Genomic DNA, 17,907 nt, shown 5'->3' with positions numbered 1-17,907 from the left:
TACACTGTTCCAGCTTCTACTGATGGCAACAAGTATTTACAGAGACATGTAATTCATTTGTTTATGTGTACCTAAAAATACAGTAGCTATGCAAGTACTCAAATGTTTTGTATAAGTATGATAGTATAATTACTCAAAGAATCCTAACTCTCATTTCTGTAGAACAGAGCCATAAACAACTCATTTGGAAGCTAAAACAAGTTAAAAGTTAGTAAGTGAATTAATGATGGACAGTAGATAGAGATCACATAATTCCTCTTTTACATGTGGTGTTTTTAATATGTTTAAAGGCCTACCACTTTGTTGACCGTCTCCATATCACACAGATTGTCCACTAAAATCCGACATGCTTCTTCTTTACCCCAGTGAGCTGCAGCATGAAGAGGTGTCCAGCCATCATAATCTTTAATATTAACATCATAGCCTGCCTGTATTAAAAGTCTAAAGAAATTACAGTGAATTAGATAATCATTAAAATCTGAAATTAACAAACATGATCAGTAGCCTTCTACCATGCAATTTAACCACAATTTGCGTTTAATTCTTTTGAGACTTCTAATTCCTCCTCCTCTTAATGAATTAAGTGGGCAAGTAGCGATAATCTACATTAGACTCTTGAGTCATTGCCACAATAAGGAGGTTTTAATTAATTCCTAATACCCTGACTTATAGTTTGATATGACACCAATTAATTTTTGTTAGTATAACTTGCAAGTAAAAATTTTCATGGAAAAGCCCAGTTTCAAAATTAAGATTCAGCACAATGGATCAACGTGTATATACGCTTGTTTACTGCCAGAGCTATTTTTAGAGTCCAGATGATACATCATCTCAGACCAAATGTGGCCTAAAAATATACCAGAATCCAAGAAGCTTATTTTGTAATACTTGGTTACTTTGAACTTGAGGAAATGGTTTATGGAAGTTTTGTGTACCTTTATGATTGCTACAAAAAAATTTCAAAAGAAACTGATACTTGGTGGTTAGAAACAAACAAAGCAAAACACTTATTTCAAGGGCATCGAGTCTTATATTTTGCAGCAGTAGAAAGCAGATATTCAAATCACCGACAAGCTATAAAATAGGAATAAACTTTAATACTAAGCAAAGTTACATAAATTAGCATGCCTTTCTAACTGCATATTGACACCAACCTTTGTTTTACTCAAAAATTATGTTCTCATAATGAACCTATAAATTGCACATAGCGCAGCCCACACACAGGCAAACGAGGCTTTACATCAGAAATCTGGAATACTTTTACCTGACTGTCCAAGATGGTGAACTTGAGAAGGTCTTCTTACCTACAGGAGGTGGCAGTGACAGCTAATATACAATCCCCACTATCTGTTTACTGTTAAGGAGTGATGGTTGTGTGTGAATGTTCATGTCTGCAATCACTGCTTAGGTGGCTGGGGCAGGATGACTGCTGCCAGCCTGGGTTACAGAGTCAGACTGCGTAAAACAAGCCAAAACATAAGAAATAGACATCAGCCTATTTATTAATATCTAAGTACGCCATCCATTTACAAACTTAGCTCGGTAACGAAGCCGTACTAAGACTTGCTTTAATAAAAAACACTCTAGCTCAGCTATAGCACTACTGAATCAGCATGCTCAGGCTCGGTCTACCTAAATACATTCTACTGGTTTTGAGACTGTCTTTCCATATATGACAAGCCCATGGTGAAGCTGCCTTAGGAGGGAACCGGCCGTAGGAGAGGGAATGTAGGCATGTACCACTATACCAGCTCTCCATATCCAGCCACCCCTAATCTTACATTCAAAATAATAATCATTATAATAATCCTATATACTGCTTATAATATTGCCTGGTACTTGTCTACAGATTAGTATTTAAAAGCAATGACCTAAAGAACAGGCTAACAAATGTGAACTCAGAGATTTATGTTAAAGCAAATCTCCACTATTATATGCATGATCAGAGATTTTATTAATAGAGCAAAAATAACACTAGGGTATTAGATAATAAACATATCCTTATTAGGAAATATGAGCTTTAATAATATTAATCTCTAGAGCAACATGTACTTGGGAGTATATGTAGAGGGGAGACTTAAGCAGGAATGTACATCTTCAACAACTACATTGCTTTAAATATGCTAGGTCCTATGAGGACACTCGGGAAAAAAAGAAAAACAAACCCAAATGAAAGAAAGAAGAAAGAAAGGACAAGAAGAGCGCCTCCACTCAAGGAGTGTCTCTGATGGAGAGAAAATGAGAAGCAGCAGTCTGCAGACAGGTCTGTGGAGTTACAAGGCTGTACAGGAGGAACAGGCACCAAGATCAAGCTGAAAGGAAGGGTGTAAAGGTGACAGCAGGAAAGGAGAAGACTTTATTTGGAACAGCTTTCTGCCTTTCTTTTCTCATTTTATTTATCTAAGTACCACACACACACAAACACAACTGATACGCATAGAACATAAAAGGAGGGCATTTTCTCATGATGAACATCAATAATTAGTTTTACTTTACTAATGTAATGATACTGTAGATTTTGATAACCCCATGAGGAGACATTTCATTACAAAGCTAATTTTTAAAAATGGCTACTTATTCTTCACTTGATTGTTGACATTTCATAATAACCCTAGCACTCCTTCTAAAATATAAAAGAAAATTTCTCACTTATGTTTTAAATGCTTCAGAGTCTTCCAGGGAAACTATGTACCATAATTTATTAAGCCATTCTTCTCTTATTGCAAATTACGTTGCCAGACATACCTTTGTTCTTATGTGTGTGTAAGAATATCTATAAAAGTTACTAGAGGTAGATCCGCTGAGGTAAAGAATAACTTATTTAACTTACTATAATCATATCACTTATTAATGGAGTTGGAAAATATAAAAACATTCTAGACTAGAAAGAAACAGGGAGGGGTAAGAACACTGGTTACAGCACTTTACCACTAAGAAATACCTACATTACTAAAGGTGAGATTAAAACGGTCAGAAAGTCTGCGAAGAGTTCCTTTATTATTTCTAATGAGAGGAAGGCCCACATAGACACACGCATGTGTGCACACACTAACATAAAGGAGCTCTGTTGCAAAGAAATTAGCTGATCACCATACAGTCTTATATAGTCGCAGATGTTTATGGAATAAATTTAATATCATAGTATTAGCAATTTGAATTCTAGTGTTTTTATAATAAAAAGCAAGCTATTTACATGTTGTTTTTATTCTCAATGTCTAGTGAATATGGGAACGGCTGGTGACTCTAATAATTATCAGCTTGAAAGGTGACATAATGGTTTGTTGACACAAATCCATTTTATGAGAAAACTGTAACTGAAACAGAGAGAATAGAAATATTCAAAATTTGAGAAAAAAGTTTAGAAACCAAATCCATTCTATTCAAGATCATCTTTGCTTTTCTCCTGAGAAGAGACATCTATATAGTCTGCTTCCAAACAGTATCTGCACATATTTTAAGAAAAGGAGCAACAAAATTAAGAAAAATGAAATATAGAAACTCTGTCGAAAGTAATACATACTTTAAAACTTCTGTATACCCTTTGGCCGCTGCCACATGGAGTGCTGTGCCTCCGGATTTTGCATGCCGGACGTCACTGATGTGACCACTGTTCAACCACTGCCTCGCGTCTCTAAGCATTATGCGTTCCTCTTCTTTTCGAGCTGCTTCTATATCAACACCTTTTGGGGAAAAAGGCACATAAACATTATTTTCATTTTCCTTACTGGAGAATATTCTTTCAACTTCTACACAGTGAAATAAGATTATCAAAAATTTAATGTTTAAATAAAAACAAACCATGGTTTTTAAAAAAATAGTTGCTAATTATTTGTTTAACAAAGGAATGTGACATACAATAGTTATTTTGTTAACCTTATCAGTCACTTATTTAGCTTCTGACCCACACTATTATTTTGGTTCTGGCTTGTTCTTTGAGACAGGGTCTCACTGTGTGGCCTCTGCCAGGCTGTACCTAGTTTTGTAAACCACGTTGGCCTTGAACTCACAGAGTTATCTTAAATGTTGGGATTAAAGGCATGAGATGCCACATCCAGTTTGGCTATGTCTTCTGATTACTCTAAGCACTTATCAAGGTACAGCATCCTTTGGTCAAAATAAAAGGTTTTTGAAAAATCATATATGAATAATTTTCAAACATGTATTATTTTATTAATCACACACACACACACATACACACACACACACACGAATGACTATGAATGCTTCAGGCCTTAAACTGCTTTCTCTTTCTCTCTAAACACTTTTCTTTTTTTAGCATGATATTTTCTTCATACAATCAGTACTGTCAAAGTCACAGAGAAATTCTTTCATTTCAAAGTATTATAAGCACTGGATGTTCTTGGCTAAGGTGATAAAAGCAGGAAAAATACAAAAGACGAATAAAATTTTCTCTTTCCAATTTTCAAAGAGCTCTATATCTTGAGGGGAAAATTAAATTAGTAAAGATAATGGTGAAATTCCTAAATGATCTTATGCTTTCTTACAGTTTTAATTAATGGCTATTTAATATCTGACACACATTACAATGTATTTATAAGCTATTGTACTTCGGAAGACTGAGCGTATAAAAAGCAGATATATATATAAGGTACCCTTATTTGGTACCTCTACCATCTGGCAGGATATAGGAAAGAAGTCTAAGTCTGGAAAGCTTAGATAAGCTTAAACAAGCTTGGTAAGAAAATAGTTTCTGGGGTTGGGGTTTAGCTCAGTGGTAGAGCGCTTGCCTAGGAAGCTTAAGGCCCTGGGTTCGGGTCCCCAGCTCCAAAAAAGAACAAAAAAAAAAAAAAAAAAAAAAAAAGAAAAATAGTTTCTGAGTGAGTGACTAGATAAATGAGTAAACCATAACAATCCTTTAATCTCCTTAGCTAATATCTTTCTCACAATCCGTATTTATATACCCAACAGTATGGTTTTGACCTTTCCATCTGTCTACCCACCCACTCTTATTTTCAATCAGATATGTAGTAAGTGCCTATTATGAGTCAGGTGCTTTATGAGAAGTGAACATTGCTTTTATAAGGCAGAAAATGTTATGTCTGTGAAGAAAACTAAAACAGGGCAAAGGTGACTGAGATTAATGAGGAGCTATTTTATTAGCTGGTAACAAACTGTCACTAATAAATGACATTAAAGAAAGAAATAAGCCAAGTAATACCACACCACTGTTTGGAAAGAAGGCAAGAAAGTACTCGTAGGCTCTGGCAATCCACATAGATGCTCTCTACAGAAGGAAGCCAGACTTTCTCTAATGAGGACAGTGAACAGCATGACCCAATCTATGTTAATTTAGAAGTGTCCCTTACGCTGAACCCTGGAGATATAAAATGGCTATCCGTCTGGGGGCTACCAGGAGAGAAAGGAAAGGCAGTGAAGCGGGTCATTCTGGTTGCTCCATGGCACAGCAACAGAAACTGCTGTTAGTGTGAACACAGATCTGAATTCAGATACAGAAGAAGATGTCACACATACACAAAATAGTAAATATATTTTAAAAAAGGAATGATTTAGATGATTTGGTACTAGGGCCAAATAAAATAGTGTAGGTTTTCCTTTTAAACCTAGTGATAGGTTAGTGTCTTGGCCGTGGTGGACATGTACTTTTAAAGACCAGTTCTACTCATAGATCTAATTTTCCTTAATCATTTTAAGTTAATTTTATATGCACATATGTCCTTCCTAATACAAGCCGAATTAGAGACCCAGAAAAGCATGAAAAGAAATAATGCAGTGGAACACTGCACCATGTGCATCTCAAACACCAGTCAGGAAAGCTCAACAACTGCCTGGAACTAATCTGCTGCCTGCTGCTGGTCTTACATTTCCAGAGTACCACTGTTTATCGCCACTTGGGCAGTCGCTGTCCCTTCACAGTATGCCTAGTCTCCTAGACTGTCTCCTGACAGTCCCTACTACCACTAGCTCCTTCACACTGTCCTTTTATCTTACCATTCCTTCTTTCTGGCTCAACACCCACCAGTCCCAAACCTTTCCCCTTACACGCTGTAGTGGGTGACTCTCTCCTGTGAGACAAAGGTGAATGAATGTCCTTTAGGTAGCAGACAAAGGCCGTAGGTCTAGACTTGCATCTCTAACTTCATCTCTAGTCTTCCTCCTCTACCTTCGGCCAGTGTGACCATCTCGCCTCCATCTAGGTTCCTAGGTCCCGTGCTCTGTCTACACAATCATCTCCACACAAATCATATCCTTATTTTGCTTGCTGAGGGAATTACCACTTCCCAGGACACACCTCTTTTCAGAATCTCTTCCACTTTCACCACACTAAAGCATTCAGACTCTTCTATCAGTGCTCATCTAGCTGAATGGCTGTTCCTTACAAAGCAATCACTTCCTTGTCCTATAGCAGTTTCTTCCAAATTGAGAATCCGGGAGTCTCAGGAGGTAAACAAAATGTCATATATCTGAGAAAGCAGGGACTTCCAAGATTCTTAAGGTCCTTGTCCATTGTTTCAGAGGTCAACAACTGCTGAGGGAGGAAGAGACTCAACAGCTGTGAGAGGGAAGTCTGGGGCCATGGACATGCCTGTGGGTGGTGCGCACTGCTCCAAGAATTCAGCTTTCTTAATTGTCACTCTGGTTAGGATGGGCTTTTTAGTGACACAACACCCTGGAGTTATTCTTGCTCCTGTTAGCAACCCCTCACCCACACTCCTGGCAGAGCCAATAAACAGCGCACTGGCTCACCTAGCTGGTCTCTGGTGCAGCTCTGACTTTGGTCTGTCAGGAGGTTCCTTTCTGGAGTAAGTACACACGTGTGTTGCATCTCCCTGAGTACACTTTTTACTCAATATTCCTTCTGCCTCCAAATCTTGCCAAAACAATCCAGGTTTAAGGTATGCTGTGAAGGTAACCTTATCAACAATCTGTTTAACAGAGGACAGAAAAGAAAAATCCTTCCTATGTTTTTATGTGTGGGTGTTTTGCCTGCTCGACTGTACGTGTACCACCTGTGTGATGGGTGGCCATGGAGGTCAGAAGGCGGTGTTGGAGCCCTAAGAACTGGAGTAACAGATGGTTGTAAGCCACCATAACCCACAGCCAGTGTTCTTAACCACTGAGCATCTGTCCAGACTTCTCTTCCCTTATTCTTTAAAAATAATTAGTTCATCAACATTTAAAACAAAACAAAACTATCAATAAGTCAGGTAACTTATGTTAAGAGACCCATTTTCACATTTTCAGAGCTTTGACAAGCTGACTGAAGCGGCCATTTTGAAAAAAAGCCATAATTTCTGTATATCAGTTCAACAGGGTGGACTAGAATAAACCCAGAGTGAATTGGGATTACAACATGCAAAAATTACAGCACTACCTAGCTCACCAAGGTTCTTCTGAAAACTACACGCCAAGCGTAGATTAGAATAAACACCAAGGCATTGGCAATTAGCAGTAGCTCTAAACTCTGATTCTGCTTTTCTTTTACTGCCTTATCGGTTACAAGAAACAAAATCTTACTATGTAACTAGTCCTTCCCTCATCTGCTGTCATTCTGTCCAAGTAGAAGATAAGACTACCTAGGATATATTAAAGTGATTAGACTAACAGCTGTCACAGCAAGCTAAAGGTAGTGAAATTACACAAAATGTAGCCAAATCTCTCAAGCATAATAAAATAGCTAACATTAAAAAACTGATATTTGCTGGGTAGTTGTGGTGAACATTTAATCCAAGTACTTTGGAGGCACCCTAAGTTCGAGGATAGCCTAGTCTACAGAGGGAGTTCTAGGATAGCCAGGACTACACAGAGAAACTCTGTTTTAGAAACAAACCAGATCCACCCACCCACTCACCCTCACCAAACAGTCATTAAAACCAACCCACCAACCAAATGGTCAACAAAACCAACAAAACCAACCAAACAACCTGATCTGTAACTTTCACTGAAAAAAGAACAAAAATCACAAGAAATATGAAGCAGGAACTCTTTTAACCTCTGTTCAATCATTACAGTTTTGAAGGCAATTTACTTAAGTATAATTATCAAATACAGTAGATTAAGAAAGCATAAGGCCTACCCTGAGGAGGCTGAGACAGGAGTCTATAGAATGTAAGGCCAGACTGGGCTACATAACAAGTGAGATACAGTCCAGCATGAGCTATAAAACAAGATCCCTCTTATAACAATAAAAAGTCAAAGAACTATTTAAAAACTTAAAGTGGGGCTAGGGAGAGGACTCAGCTGTTGAAGTGGTACGTGGCAATCCTGGTGCTGAGAAGGCAGAGACAAATGTGTTCCTCATTCTCCACAGCCAGTCAGCCTAGCTAACCTGTTCAGCCAGTTCAGGTCAACCAAAGACCCTGCCTTAAAGATGAATGACCATGCCGGGAGGGGAGGGCAGAGCAGTGAGTGAATACCTAATAAGAATAAAAGAAATTAAACTAAAAGACAAAATGATTGACAATGCCTAAGGTGTCACACATGAAGACACACATGTACTCCCCTCCCCGCCACACTGTTACACATGAGGACACACACACACACACGCACCCCCCACACATTTAATATCAAGTTTTGTGTACAAGAATTCTGATACCAAATTTGGGCAAGGTATACACCTATAACGTCATTGCTCAAGAGTCTGAGGGAGAAGAATGCTGAATCTGAAGTCAGACTGGGATATAGGGGAAGAGACTGGAGGAAGGGAGAGATAATTCTAGAAAGGTCATCTCTGGTAGAGATATGTCTAGGGTGTTTTATTAGACATTATTGAAACCTAAGATTCCACTAGAATTCTGTTTCTTTAGAATTGTTATTTTATGTAAACACAATACTGACACTGTAAGAATAAAATGAGCAACAAAAATTACTTTCAAGGACATACAGTATGTCACAATGGTAGAAGTAAACTCTGTATCTTTCAAAAATATTTTATTTTTATGTGCATATGTCTGTGAAAGTGTATGTGTTCGCATAAGCCCACGCCCATGGAAGCAGCTGTAGTTCTAGGTATTTCAGAGACGCCCGATGTGGGTTCTGGAGACAGACTCCAGTCCTCTACATGAGGACCTTAACTTGCGGAGCCATCTCAAATGCATCATCTCAGTGCATCATGTCAGAGTTTGGAACAGGACTATAGTATTACCAGTTCTCCTTGAACATTGGCTAGGGACTAAGCCTGAGCTCCTCATCTGTGAAACAGGGTTAGCAGGAACTACAGACATCACAGAAGAGCTAAGGATGAAATGAAAATATGTGCATAAAGTTCTGCAATCCATTTCTGTACCAACAGGTGCTTCACAGCTTTGTAGGACCACTATCAGCTTCTCTTTTCCTTTCTTTTGTTGTCTGACTCATTCCCAGAATTGCCCATTCATCCACTCTTGCTCTAGAGCCGTCCTGACATCTCTCAGTACCATCAGAACACCAAACACGGTTATCTACATGTCTTGGAGCATACTATGAATCTAGTGGATGCTGAAGTAAACTGATGAGAGTCCCAGAATCAGGTTCCACTACCAAGCCCACCTGTGCCTGTACCAATTGTCCATAATAATTGCTAACTAATGTTAAACAAACAGCAGCATGGAAAGACTTAAAGAATTATCACTGTTTGGCAGAAAACAATAGTTTTCCATCTGAATTCTCGACATGGCAAACTGGACAATTAAATTATTTTTGTTTAGTTGCATGTGGTAGCACACACATGTAATCCCAGTACTTAGGAGTCAGAGGAAGGGTTGTGAGCTGAGGCAACTTGGGCTACACAGAAGAGGCCTTCACTCAAAAGAGCAAAACCAAACCAGAAAAGTTATTTATTACACATTTCTTCTTTCAGCTCTAGAAAATCTCATGGTGGAAATACTCATCCAGAGCAAAGATTCCGACAGCCTGTGTGCTCCAGTTTTATAACTAGTTGTCTAATATATACTATTTCTCCTGGGCTCTAGGTGCTTTTTATAACCCTCTGACTCAACTCCAGGTCTTTAAATATTTCCTTAGACATGGAATAAGCCTACATGCTCTTCAACAGATGAATAGAGAGTGAAAATGGATATACATACAACGGAATTTTATTTAGCTCTACTGAGGAGTAAAATTAAGAAAATTACAGGAGGGCCAGAGAGATGGCTCACTGGTTAAAGAGCAATGACTGCTCTTCCAGAGGTCCTGAGTTCAAATCCCAGCAACCACATGGTGGCTCACAACCATCTGGAATGGGATCTGATACCCTCTTCTGGTGTGTCTGAAGACAGCTACAATGTACTTATATATAATAAATAAATAAATCTTAAAGAAAATTACAGGGAAATAGGCAGATCTGGAACTATTAAGCTTTGAGGCATCTTAGATTCAAAAGGGTAAATACTACATGGTGTCTCTTATATGTGGATCCTAGCCCAGTTTTTACATTATGTACAAATGTATACGTACAAATGTAATATGTACAGGTATGGGTCATGCCATCCTAAGAGGGAGAAAGGTATTTAAGGGAAGGTAACTGAATAAATGACGAAAAGGTGAAAGTGCAGGAGATTATAAGTATGTGGGGACTCAAGACAACATGTATGGGAATGCCTAGATAAAGAAACCATTGTTCTGTATTTTACTTCAAATAGATACCTAAGTTTTAATGACTGTTCCTTATTTTCAATAAACCAGTAGTCACATGATTTCTTTTATTCTGAGGACCAAGAAGATTCCATTTCCAAAGACTTACCTAGTTTCTATTCCTTTGTATTCCTGTCTCCCATCCCCCCTCCCCTGCTTCTATGAGGATGCTACCCCTCCCACCCACCCACCCACTCCCCTCTCAACACCCTGACATTCCCCAACATTGGGGAAAGAGTCTTCACAGGGCCAAGGGCTTCTCCTCCTATTGATTCCAGACAATGACATCCTCTGCTACATATGTGGCAGGAGCCATGGGTCTGTCCATGTGTACTCTTTGGTTGGTGGTTTAGTCCCTGGGAGCTCAGGGTGTCTGCTTGATTGATATTGCTATTCTTCCTCTGGGGTTGCAAACCCCTCCAGGTCCTTCAGTCCTTTCTCTAACTCCTCCATTGTGGTTCCTGTGCTCAGTCTGATGGTTCCTTTATAACCTTTATCTTCTATTTCGTGATGAACCATACTTCAACATGAGCTAACTCTTTAAAATAACAAACCACCAGAGCTTCCAGGGACTAAGCCACTACCCAAAGACTATACATGGACCGAACCCCCAGTGAATGTGATTGTTGGGGGGAGGGTGGTAATGGGGGGAGGATGGGGAGGGGAACACCCATATAGAAGGGGAGAGGGAAGGGCTAGGGGGATGTTGGCCAGGAAACCGGAAAAGGGAATAACAATTGAAATGTAAATAAGAAATACTCAAGTTAATAGAGAAAAAAAAATAACATACCACCTTTTCTCAATTATCTAACTTTTAACAGTTTGATAAAACCTGTATGAACATTACCTAAATGTGGAATCCATACATAGTAATTTTATAAATACATATTCTAAATTTAAAATATGTAACTGTTTTATCGTGACACACATAACAAAAGTTCCCTCTTGAACCTTGTCTGTCTTTTGTTTTGCAGCTGTGAGAACGAGCCTGGAGTGTTTGATAAACTAAATGAACACTCTATCCCTGACTGCACTTCCATTCTCTTTTGGGACTAAAATTATTATTTTTAAATTCAAGCACACCTGACACAAGGCAGACATTCTGTGTACGACTGAGATAGTTTTAACAGATATACAGACTTATGGAATCATAACCACAGTCAAGCTAAAGAACAAAGGTTTTTCACTCAAGCTTTTTTATGTTTCATGTAACTCTCTCTCCTGACACTGATGGTCTCACCTGATCCAAGGCATCCACTCATCTGTCCCTCAGCCTGCACTCTGAGAATTAAGTAGACACATACAGCATGGTTCCACTTGTTTCCCTCTGGCCCTACACCCGATGTCACCATGCTACAGGTACTTCTGACCTTCCTGCTAAAACAAATACACTGAAACATTCTATTCAGCAATCTAAAAAGAGATAGTTAAATTCCAACCTACTCATGACTTTAAAAAGTCTGGAGTCACTGCAGTAGAGAAATACAAGTTTATGATATAATGCATATTGCTACCAAGATATATAGGTAGTGAAGACATACTAGTTATATGCTTCCATCATTTTAAACTGTGTAAGTTCAAATGTAAGGAAAATTATGTAAACACTGTTACAAACTTCCATGATATCTTATAATCCTTCTTTTTTTTTTTTTTTTTTTTCCGGAGCTGGGGACCGAACCCAGGGCCTTGCGCTCGCTAGGCAAGCGCTCTTCCGCTGAGCTAAATCCCCAACCCCATAATCCTTCTTAAATATACAGACTCTATCTTAAGACAGTTTGGCATGCCTTTTCAATGTTATGAATATAAGAAAAGTTATGAATTTGATGGGAACTCTAATGTACTATTTGTGGGTAAGTTGCCTAGTCTAATAATGTTAGGCAGCAACAGTGAGCTACCATACCCTGGGTTATCTTAACCACTGTCAACATGTATTACACATGTGAAGTATATTAACAGTTATATAATGAACTCTAAACTCCTTCATCTTGCAAGACTAGAATTCTATATGTATCAAACAAGTCTTTTATCTTTCTGTCAGTCCTTGCTTAACATCTCTTTTCTTCTCCTCTACCTTTCTTCTTTAGTAGGCTATCCTAAGGTAGTCCCACAGGCCTCTGCCTCAGAGACTAGGTTTACAGAAATGTACCCACACCTGCCTCTACGTGCCTCACCAATCTGACTATTCCAGGTAGACCATATAGGTGAAATTGTCCAGTTCTTGTCCTTTTGTCTCTGGCTTATGCCAGTCCACGCCATCTCTACCAGGTTTGCTAAAATGTCAGAGGGTGCTTCCTTCTTAAGGCGTAGTTCCCCACTGTACCAATGCACTGCCTTTTGTTTATAAATTCCCCATCAATAGACACTTGGTTTCTTTCCACCCTTTGGTTAACTGTGAACAATGCTGCCTCAGACATGAGTGCACACATTTATCTTCAGGGACTTTCTTTGTGGTTTTTTTTTAATTTCCAGAAGCAGAACTGCAATATTACACATGTGTTTAAAAACTTCCTTCAAGAGACCTGTCACTTTCTGTGCAGTGCAGCACGTTTAGAAAATGCTGTGTGGTGCAGCTGTTTTAGAGTTGATTCTACACTCCTCACCATACCCGAAAGCAGCTCTGTGCCCACAAGTCACCATTCCTACGCAGGATACCTAACTGTCGATTTCCATCTGTAGCTCTCTCCAAACTTACACATTCAACTACCTGAATGTCAAACAGCAAAACAAAATTAGCAGGCATAAAAGATCTTCCTTCGGGGCTGGAGAGATGGCTCAGTGGTTGAGAGCACCGACTGCTCTTCCAGAGGTCATGAGTTCAATTCCCAGCAACCACATGGTGGCTCATAACCATCTGTAATGGAATCTTCTTCTGGTGTGTCTGAAGACAGCTACAGTGTACTCATATATGTAAAGAAAATAAATATTTAAAAAAAATTAAAAAAAAAAAGATCTTCCTTCAAAACATAATTATTTCTCACACTCCTCTTATCTCAAAGAGAAACTGGATCCATTCGATGGCTCGTTTAAAGATCCTAGACTCTTTCTCTCTTACATCCCCTACATCTAGTTACTCAGGTACTACTCCTGGCCAAGCCATATGACATGACAAACACTTGCAATCACAGACTCCAGAGGCTGAGGCAGCAGGATTGCTGTAAGTTTAAGGCCAGTCTATGATATACAGCAAAACTAAAAGTTTGTTTCACTTCCCCATCTTTACACACACACACACACACACACACACACACACACACACACACACACACACACACACACACACACATGTGGCCACTAACGGACCCACACCCTACCTCTTTAATTACTTAACCTACCCCCTCAGGTCTAAGTCCATCATATATGGACTATCACAATTATTTCCTAATATTGCATTCTTTTCTTCTGTCAATCTATACCTGGCCTAACAGCCAGGAACTCTGTAAAAGTCACATCACATGAGTCCTTTGCCGTGAGCCCTCCAACAACTTTTTAAGATTAGAAGCCAGGCTCCTTAGGTCCTGAGGCTGCTGTTACTGCCCAACTTCCTCTAGCAATCTCTTCCTCTGCTCTGCCTGCTGTGGTCATGCAGGTCTGGTGCAGCTTTGAATACATCTAGCTCCTCCTCATCCCCATACTCATGCTTCCTCCTTCTAGAATGCTCTTCTGCCAGAGTCATGGCTCATTCTCTACCCTCATTCACATCTCAGGGCAACTCTCCCATATTAGTAGACATTTATGGCCATCTTGTTCAAATTCACAAGACGACACATCTATCTTGTATGTATTCTAACCTTTTGCCTGCTACTTCACTCTAAAGCTATTCTATATATTCTTATGGCCCATGTTTTAGGATATATACTCAATTTTTAAAACATAAAGATAGAGGAATTACTATTTTTTCAAGTAGAATCTTATACATATAGTTGTTAAAATGACTATAAAAGTTTATTTAAATATGATTGTCCTTCAATAGCAATAAATACTTTATCCAGGAAAGTCATGAATGATATTCTGAAAGTTCTGTACACACTCCCTTTATATTGCATTTTTAGATTACCTTGCCGATTAACCTCATTTTGAAGTAGCTCTTCCATTGCCTCCTCCTCTGCAATATCTAAAGGTGTGTCACCTTCACTGTTGACAGCTCCTACATGTGCTCCTTGACCAATCAAAAATCTGTAAAATTAAAAGGACAGTTACAGGAATATTTCTGAAGTGAAACATTATGTCATAATAATAAAGTTCTTGTGTCATAACAGCAATGGGGACAAAAATTAATTAAATATGCACATTATTTAAATATATAAAATTATCACAGAAATTCAAAATTTATATTTCTTAAATTTAGTGCAAAGTTGCTTTACTAATAAAAATGTAAAGTTTTAATATTAGAAAGCCTTTCACAGCACCATTTCAGCCTGCCTTCACTGAGACTTCCATTTTTCATTTGTCCTGCTTTTCTAACTGAGCTTCATGCCTCTGGCGTCAGTCCTATGAGAGGTGAGTCTGGTTTCATTGGGCATTTTCCCTTCAGAGAGTCTTACTATGTGACTGGCCTTGAACCATGAATCCAGACTCGCCTTCCCAGCTACTACAACTCCAAGAATATTCCACGGTAATGAAGAAAAGGTTTAATATTTATTATTATTTAATAATAAGCAACAATAGTTACTATTAGTAAGGAATAATCTGGAGTAGAACTCACTAGGCTCATAAAAAGTCAGTTGATACAGACTGATTAAGGGAGGCTAAGAAAAGAGGATTACTCCAAGTTTGAAGCCAACTTGGGCTAAAATGAGACACTGTATTAAAATTATCAGAAAGAACAGAGTCGGCTAATCAGTTAAGAGCTGGTTCTGCTGTCATAGAGGACTGGTGCCTGGTTCTTAGCTCAAAATGATTAAAAGAAAGTAAATATTGATGGCTGGAGAGGTGGCTCAAGGCTAAGAACACAGGCTGCTCTGGAAGAGCAGCCAGGCTCACTCCCCAGTACCCACGACCATATGAACTCTAGTTCTAGGAGACCTGATGACCTCTCCTGGCCTCCACACATGTAGTACTACAAAGGTATCAAACAAAGAAAACACCCACATAAAGACTTTTTTAAATCTTAAAAAAAAAAAAATTTATGCCCATTACTATTTTGAAATTTATAGCAGTCACCAAGATAACCACTAAGGGCACTTAACATGTTAACACAAACAAGCATAACGAGAGTAAATCTTGGATACCTATTATTTTGATAAATGGATTCTAAAATTTACACTGGTATGTTTATGCAACTAAAACTTATTTTTAAGAAAATACTCAACAGCAGTCCTCAAACCTGAAAAAGGAATTTAGATGTAAAGATTATTAATTCTTTTCACTGTATCAAATGCCTACCTTCTAGAATGCTTTAATTATCATTACTCATGTCACCATCCAAATTAAATTCTAAACAGCTCAGCTAGAAAGGATGAATGTCCTTCAATAATTTACTCTTGTCTTCTTACACAATCTCATTCTTCTTGTAGCATATTTTGTTTCTTTCATCTATAGGCATTTTTTCCTGTCTTCAGGAATTTATTATTATTATTATTATTATTATTGTTTCTAACTACACTTAAATATTCTCACTATTACATTTTTGATAATGTGGGGATCAAACCCGGGGTCATGAGCACAGGGGTTAGTGTCCTACTTATTTAGATGCAATACCAGGATCCTTAAAAAATACAAGTCTACATGGGGAGAGGGGAAAAACATTTGTTTTATACCTTCCATTACCATCATGCTCCTTCCTCCCCTAGATAAGCACCATCGACAACATGCAAAAATCTTTCAGTACCTTTGTTATGAATCTACGTGTATATAAACATTCACACACAGCTACTTCTGTAAAACAAAATTAAGGAAACTATTCTAAGTGGAAGGGAATGTAATCCTTCCTAATAATAATATACAAACATATATATTCACAGTATATTAAGATCATGTCTTCATTTAATGCTATCCTTTTAATGAACATGCTCTTAAATGGTTACTTGATGTTACCAATCTTTCCAATATTGCCAACATGGAAATACAACATCTTGCCTTTGCTTTAATTTGTATTCCTAATTACATAGGAGGCTGAAAGTTTCTCTTGGCATTTGTATCAACCCTTCTGTGAGAAATGCTCTATTTAAATATTTTCCTTGCATTTTTTTAAGGAGTCAATAATATAAAAATTACACATGGGCTGTCTAGTCTGGTATATGTCAGCAATATAACAATAATTTCAGAGAAATTCCAATGCAACAAGAATTAAACTAACTACATATAGAAATGTAAAACTAACTGTAATCTCAGAGGCTGAGGCAAGGAGACGGTAAATTCTGGCTAGTCTGGGCTACATAGCCAAACCATGTCTTAAAGAAATAAGCAGTTATCAATGAAACGTGAAGCTGTGCTAAGTCTTAGAATGATGTTATTTAAAGAATAAGTTGAATGTTCCTTATTCAAAATGATTGGGATCAGAAGTGGTTTTGGATTATATACTTTGGGTGTTTGGGAACATTTGCTTTATATCTAAGAAGAGATTATGACAATGGACTCATCTGTGATTCACAAATACCATGCTCACACAATACTTCAGCGTGCCCACACTCAGTGACTTTGACCTGAATGTGAGGTCAGTGCGAACTCTGTACCTGTTCCAGAGGTTTGCTTTCTCTTTAAAGAGAATAGTTTGGATTTGAGATGTAGAATGTCCAACCTGTAGTAAGAAATCTGACTGGAAATCAAGGAAAGATTATCTAATGATTTTGTAAGAACCAACAATAAAACAAACAAACCACCACCAGAGGGTCAATGCACAGGAGGTAAGAGAGACAGTCTGTACCCTGATATTTTTAAAGTAAATATATTCCAAACTTTTTACATGGAAATTCTATAAAGAGATTATATTTGAATTGAGGTTTTTTTTTTTTTAGTTTCATAGCTTTAAAGTATGTAACAGAAAACTAAAGTATTTTCTTAAATATTTCAAAATGATGAGTCTAAAGCAGAGAATACGAAAGTTGAGTAAGAAGCTGTGCTTGGCTTCAAGATACTAAGAAACTCAACCTGCTAGGCAAATTCCAACCAAACAAATGAGGATATTCTTAGGTTAAGAATGTTAGAAGTCGTTTTGTCCTAACCACAGTATCCTTTGCCTTACAGAAGCCTTGTAGTTTTATGAGATCCCATTTGTTGATTCTTGATCTTAGAGCATAAGCCATTGGTGTTTTGTTCAGGAAATTTTCTCCAGTGCCCATGTGTTCAAGATGCTTCCCCACTTTTTCTTCTATTAGTTTG

At 38.0% G+C, this 17,907-nt stretch overlaps 1 protein-coding gene across 4 annotated transcripts in view; it reads right to left on the bottom strand.

Annotated features, from left to right (window-relative positions):
* Ppp1r12a (protein phosphatase 1 regulatory subunit 12A) overlaps positions 1–17,907 on the bottom strand; it is a 110,547-nt gene that overhangs the window by 44,546 nt on the left and 48,094 nt on the right. For 3 of the 4 annotated variants that reach the window (XM_032912149.1, XM_032912156.1, XM_032912166.1), the window contains exons 3-5: positions 14,645–14,763; positions 3,521–3,680; positions 297–441 (exon numbers count right to left, since the gene is read on the bottom strand). In XM_032912149.1, the coding sequence (XP_032768040.1) occupies positions 297–441; positions 3,521–3,680; positions 14,645–14,763 (424 nt within the window). Of the gene's footprint in view, positions 1–296; positions 442–3,520; positions 3,681–6,271; positions 6,514–14,644; positions 14,764–17,907 lie in introns of those variants that run through there. The other variant, XM_032912174.1, reaches the window with a different exon arrangement.

The sequence above is a fragment of the Rattus rattus genome, chromosome 1, assembly GCF_011064425.1.
Source record: "Rattus rattus isolate New Zealand chromosome 1, Rrattus_CSIRO_v1, whole genome shotgun sequence".
Taxonomy (NCBI): domain Eukaryota; kingdom Metazoa; phylum Chordata; class Mammalia; order Rodentia; family Muridae; genus Rattus; species Rattus rattus.
This window is presented reverse-complemented; position numbering and strand designations above follow the sequence as displayed.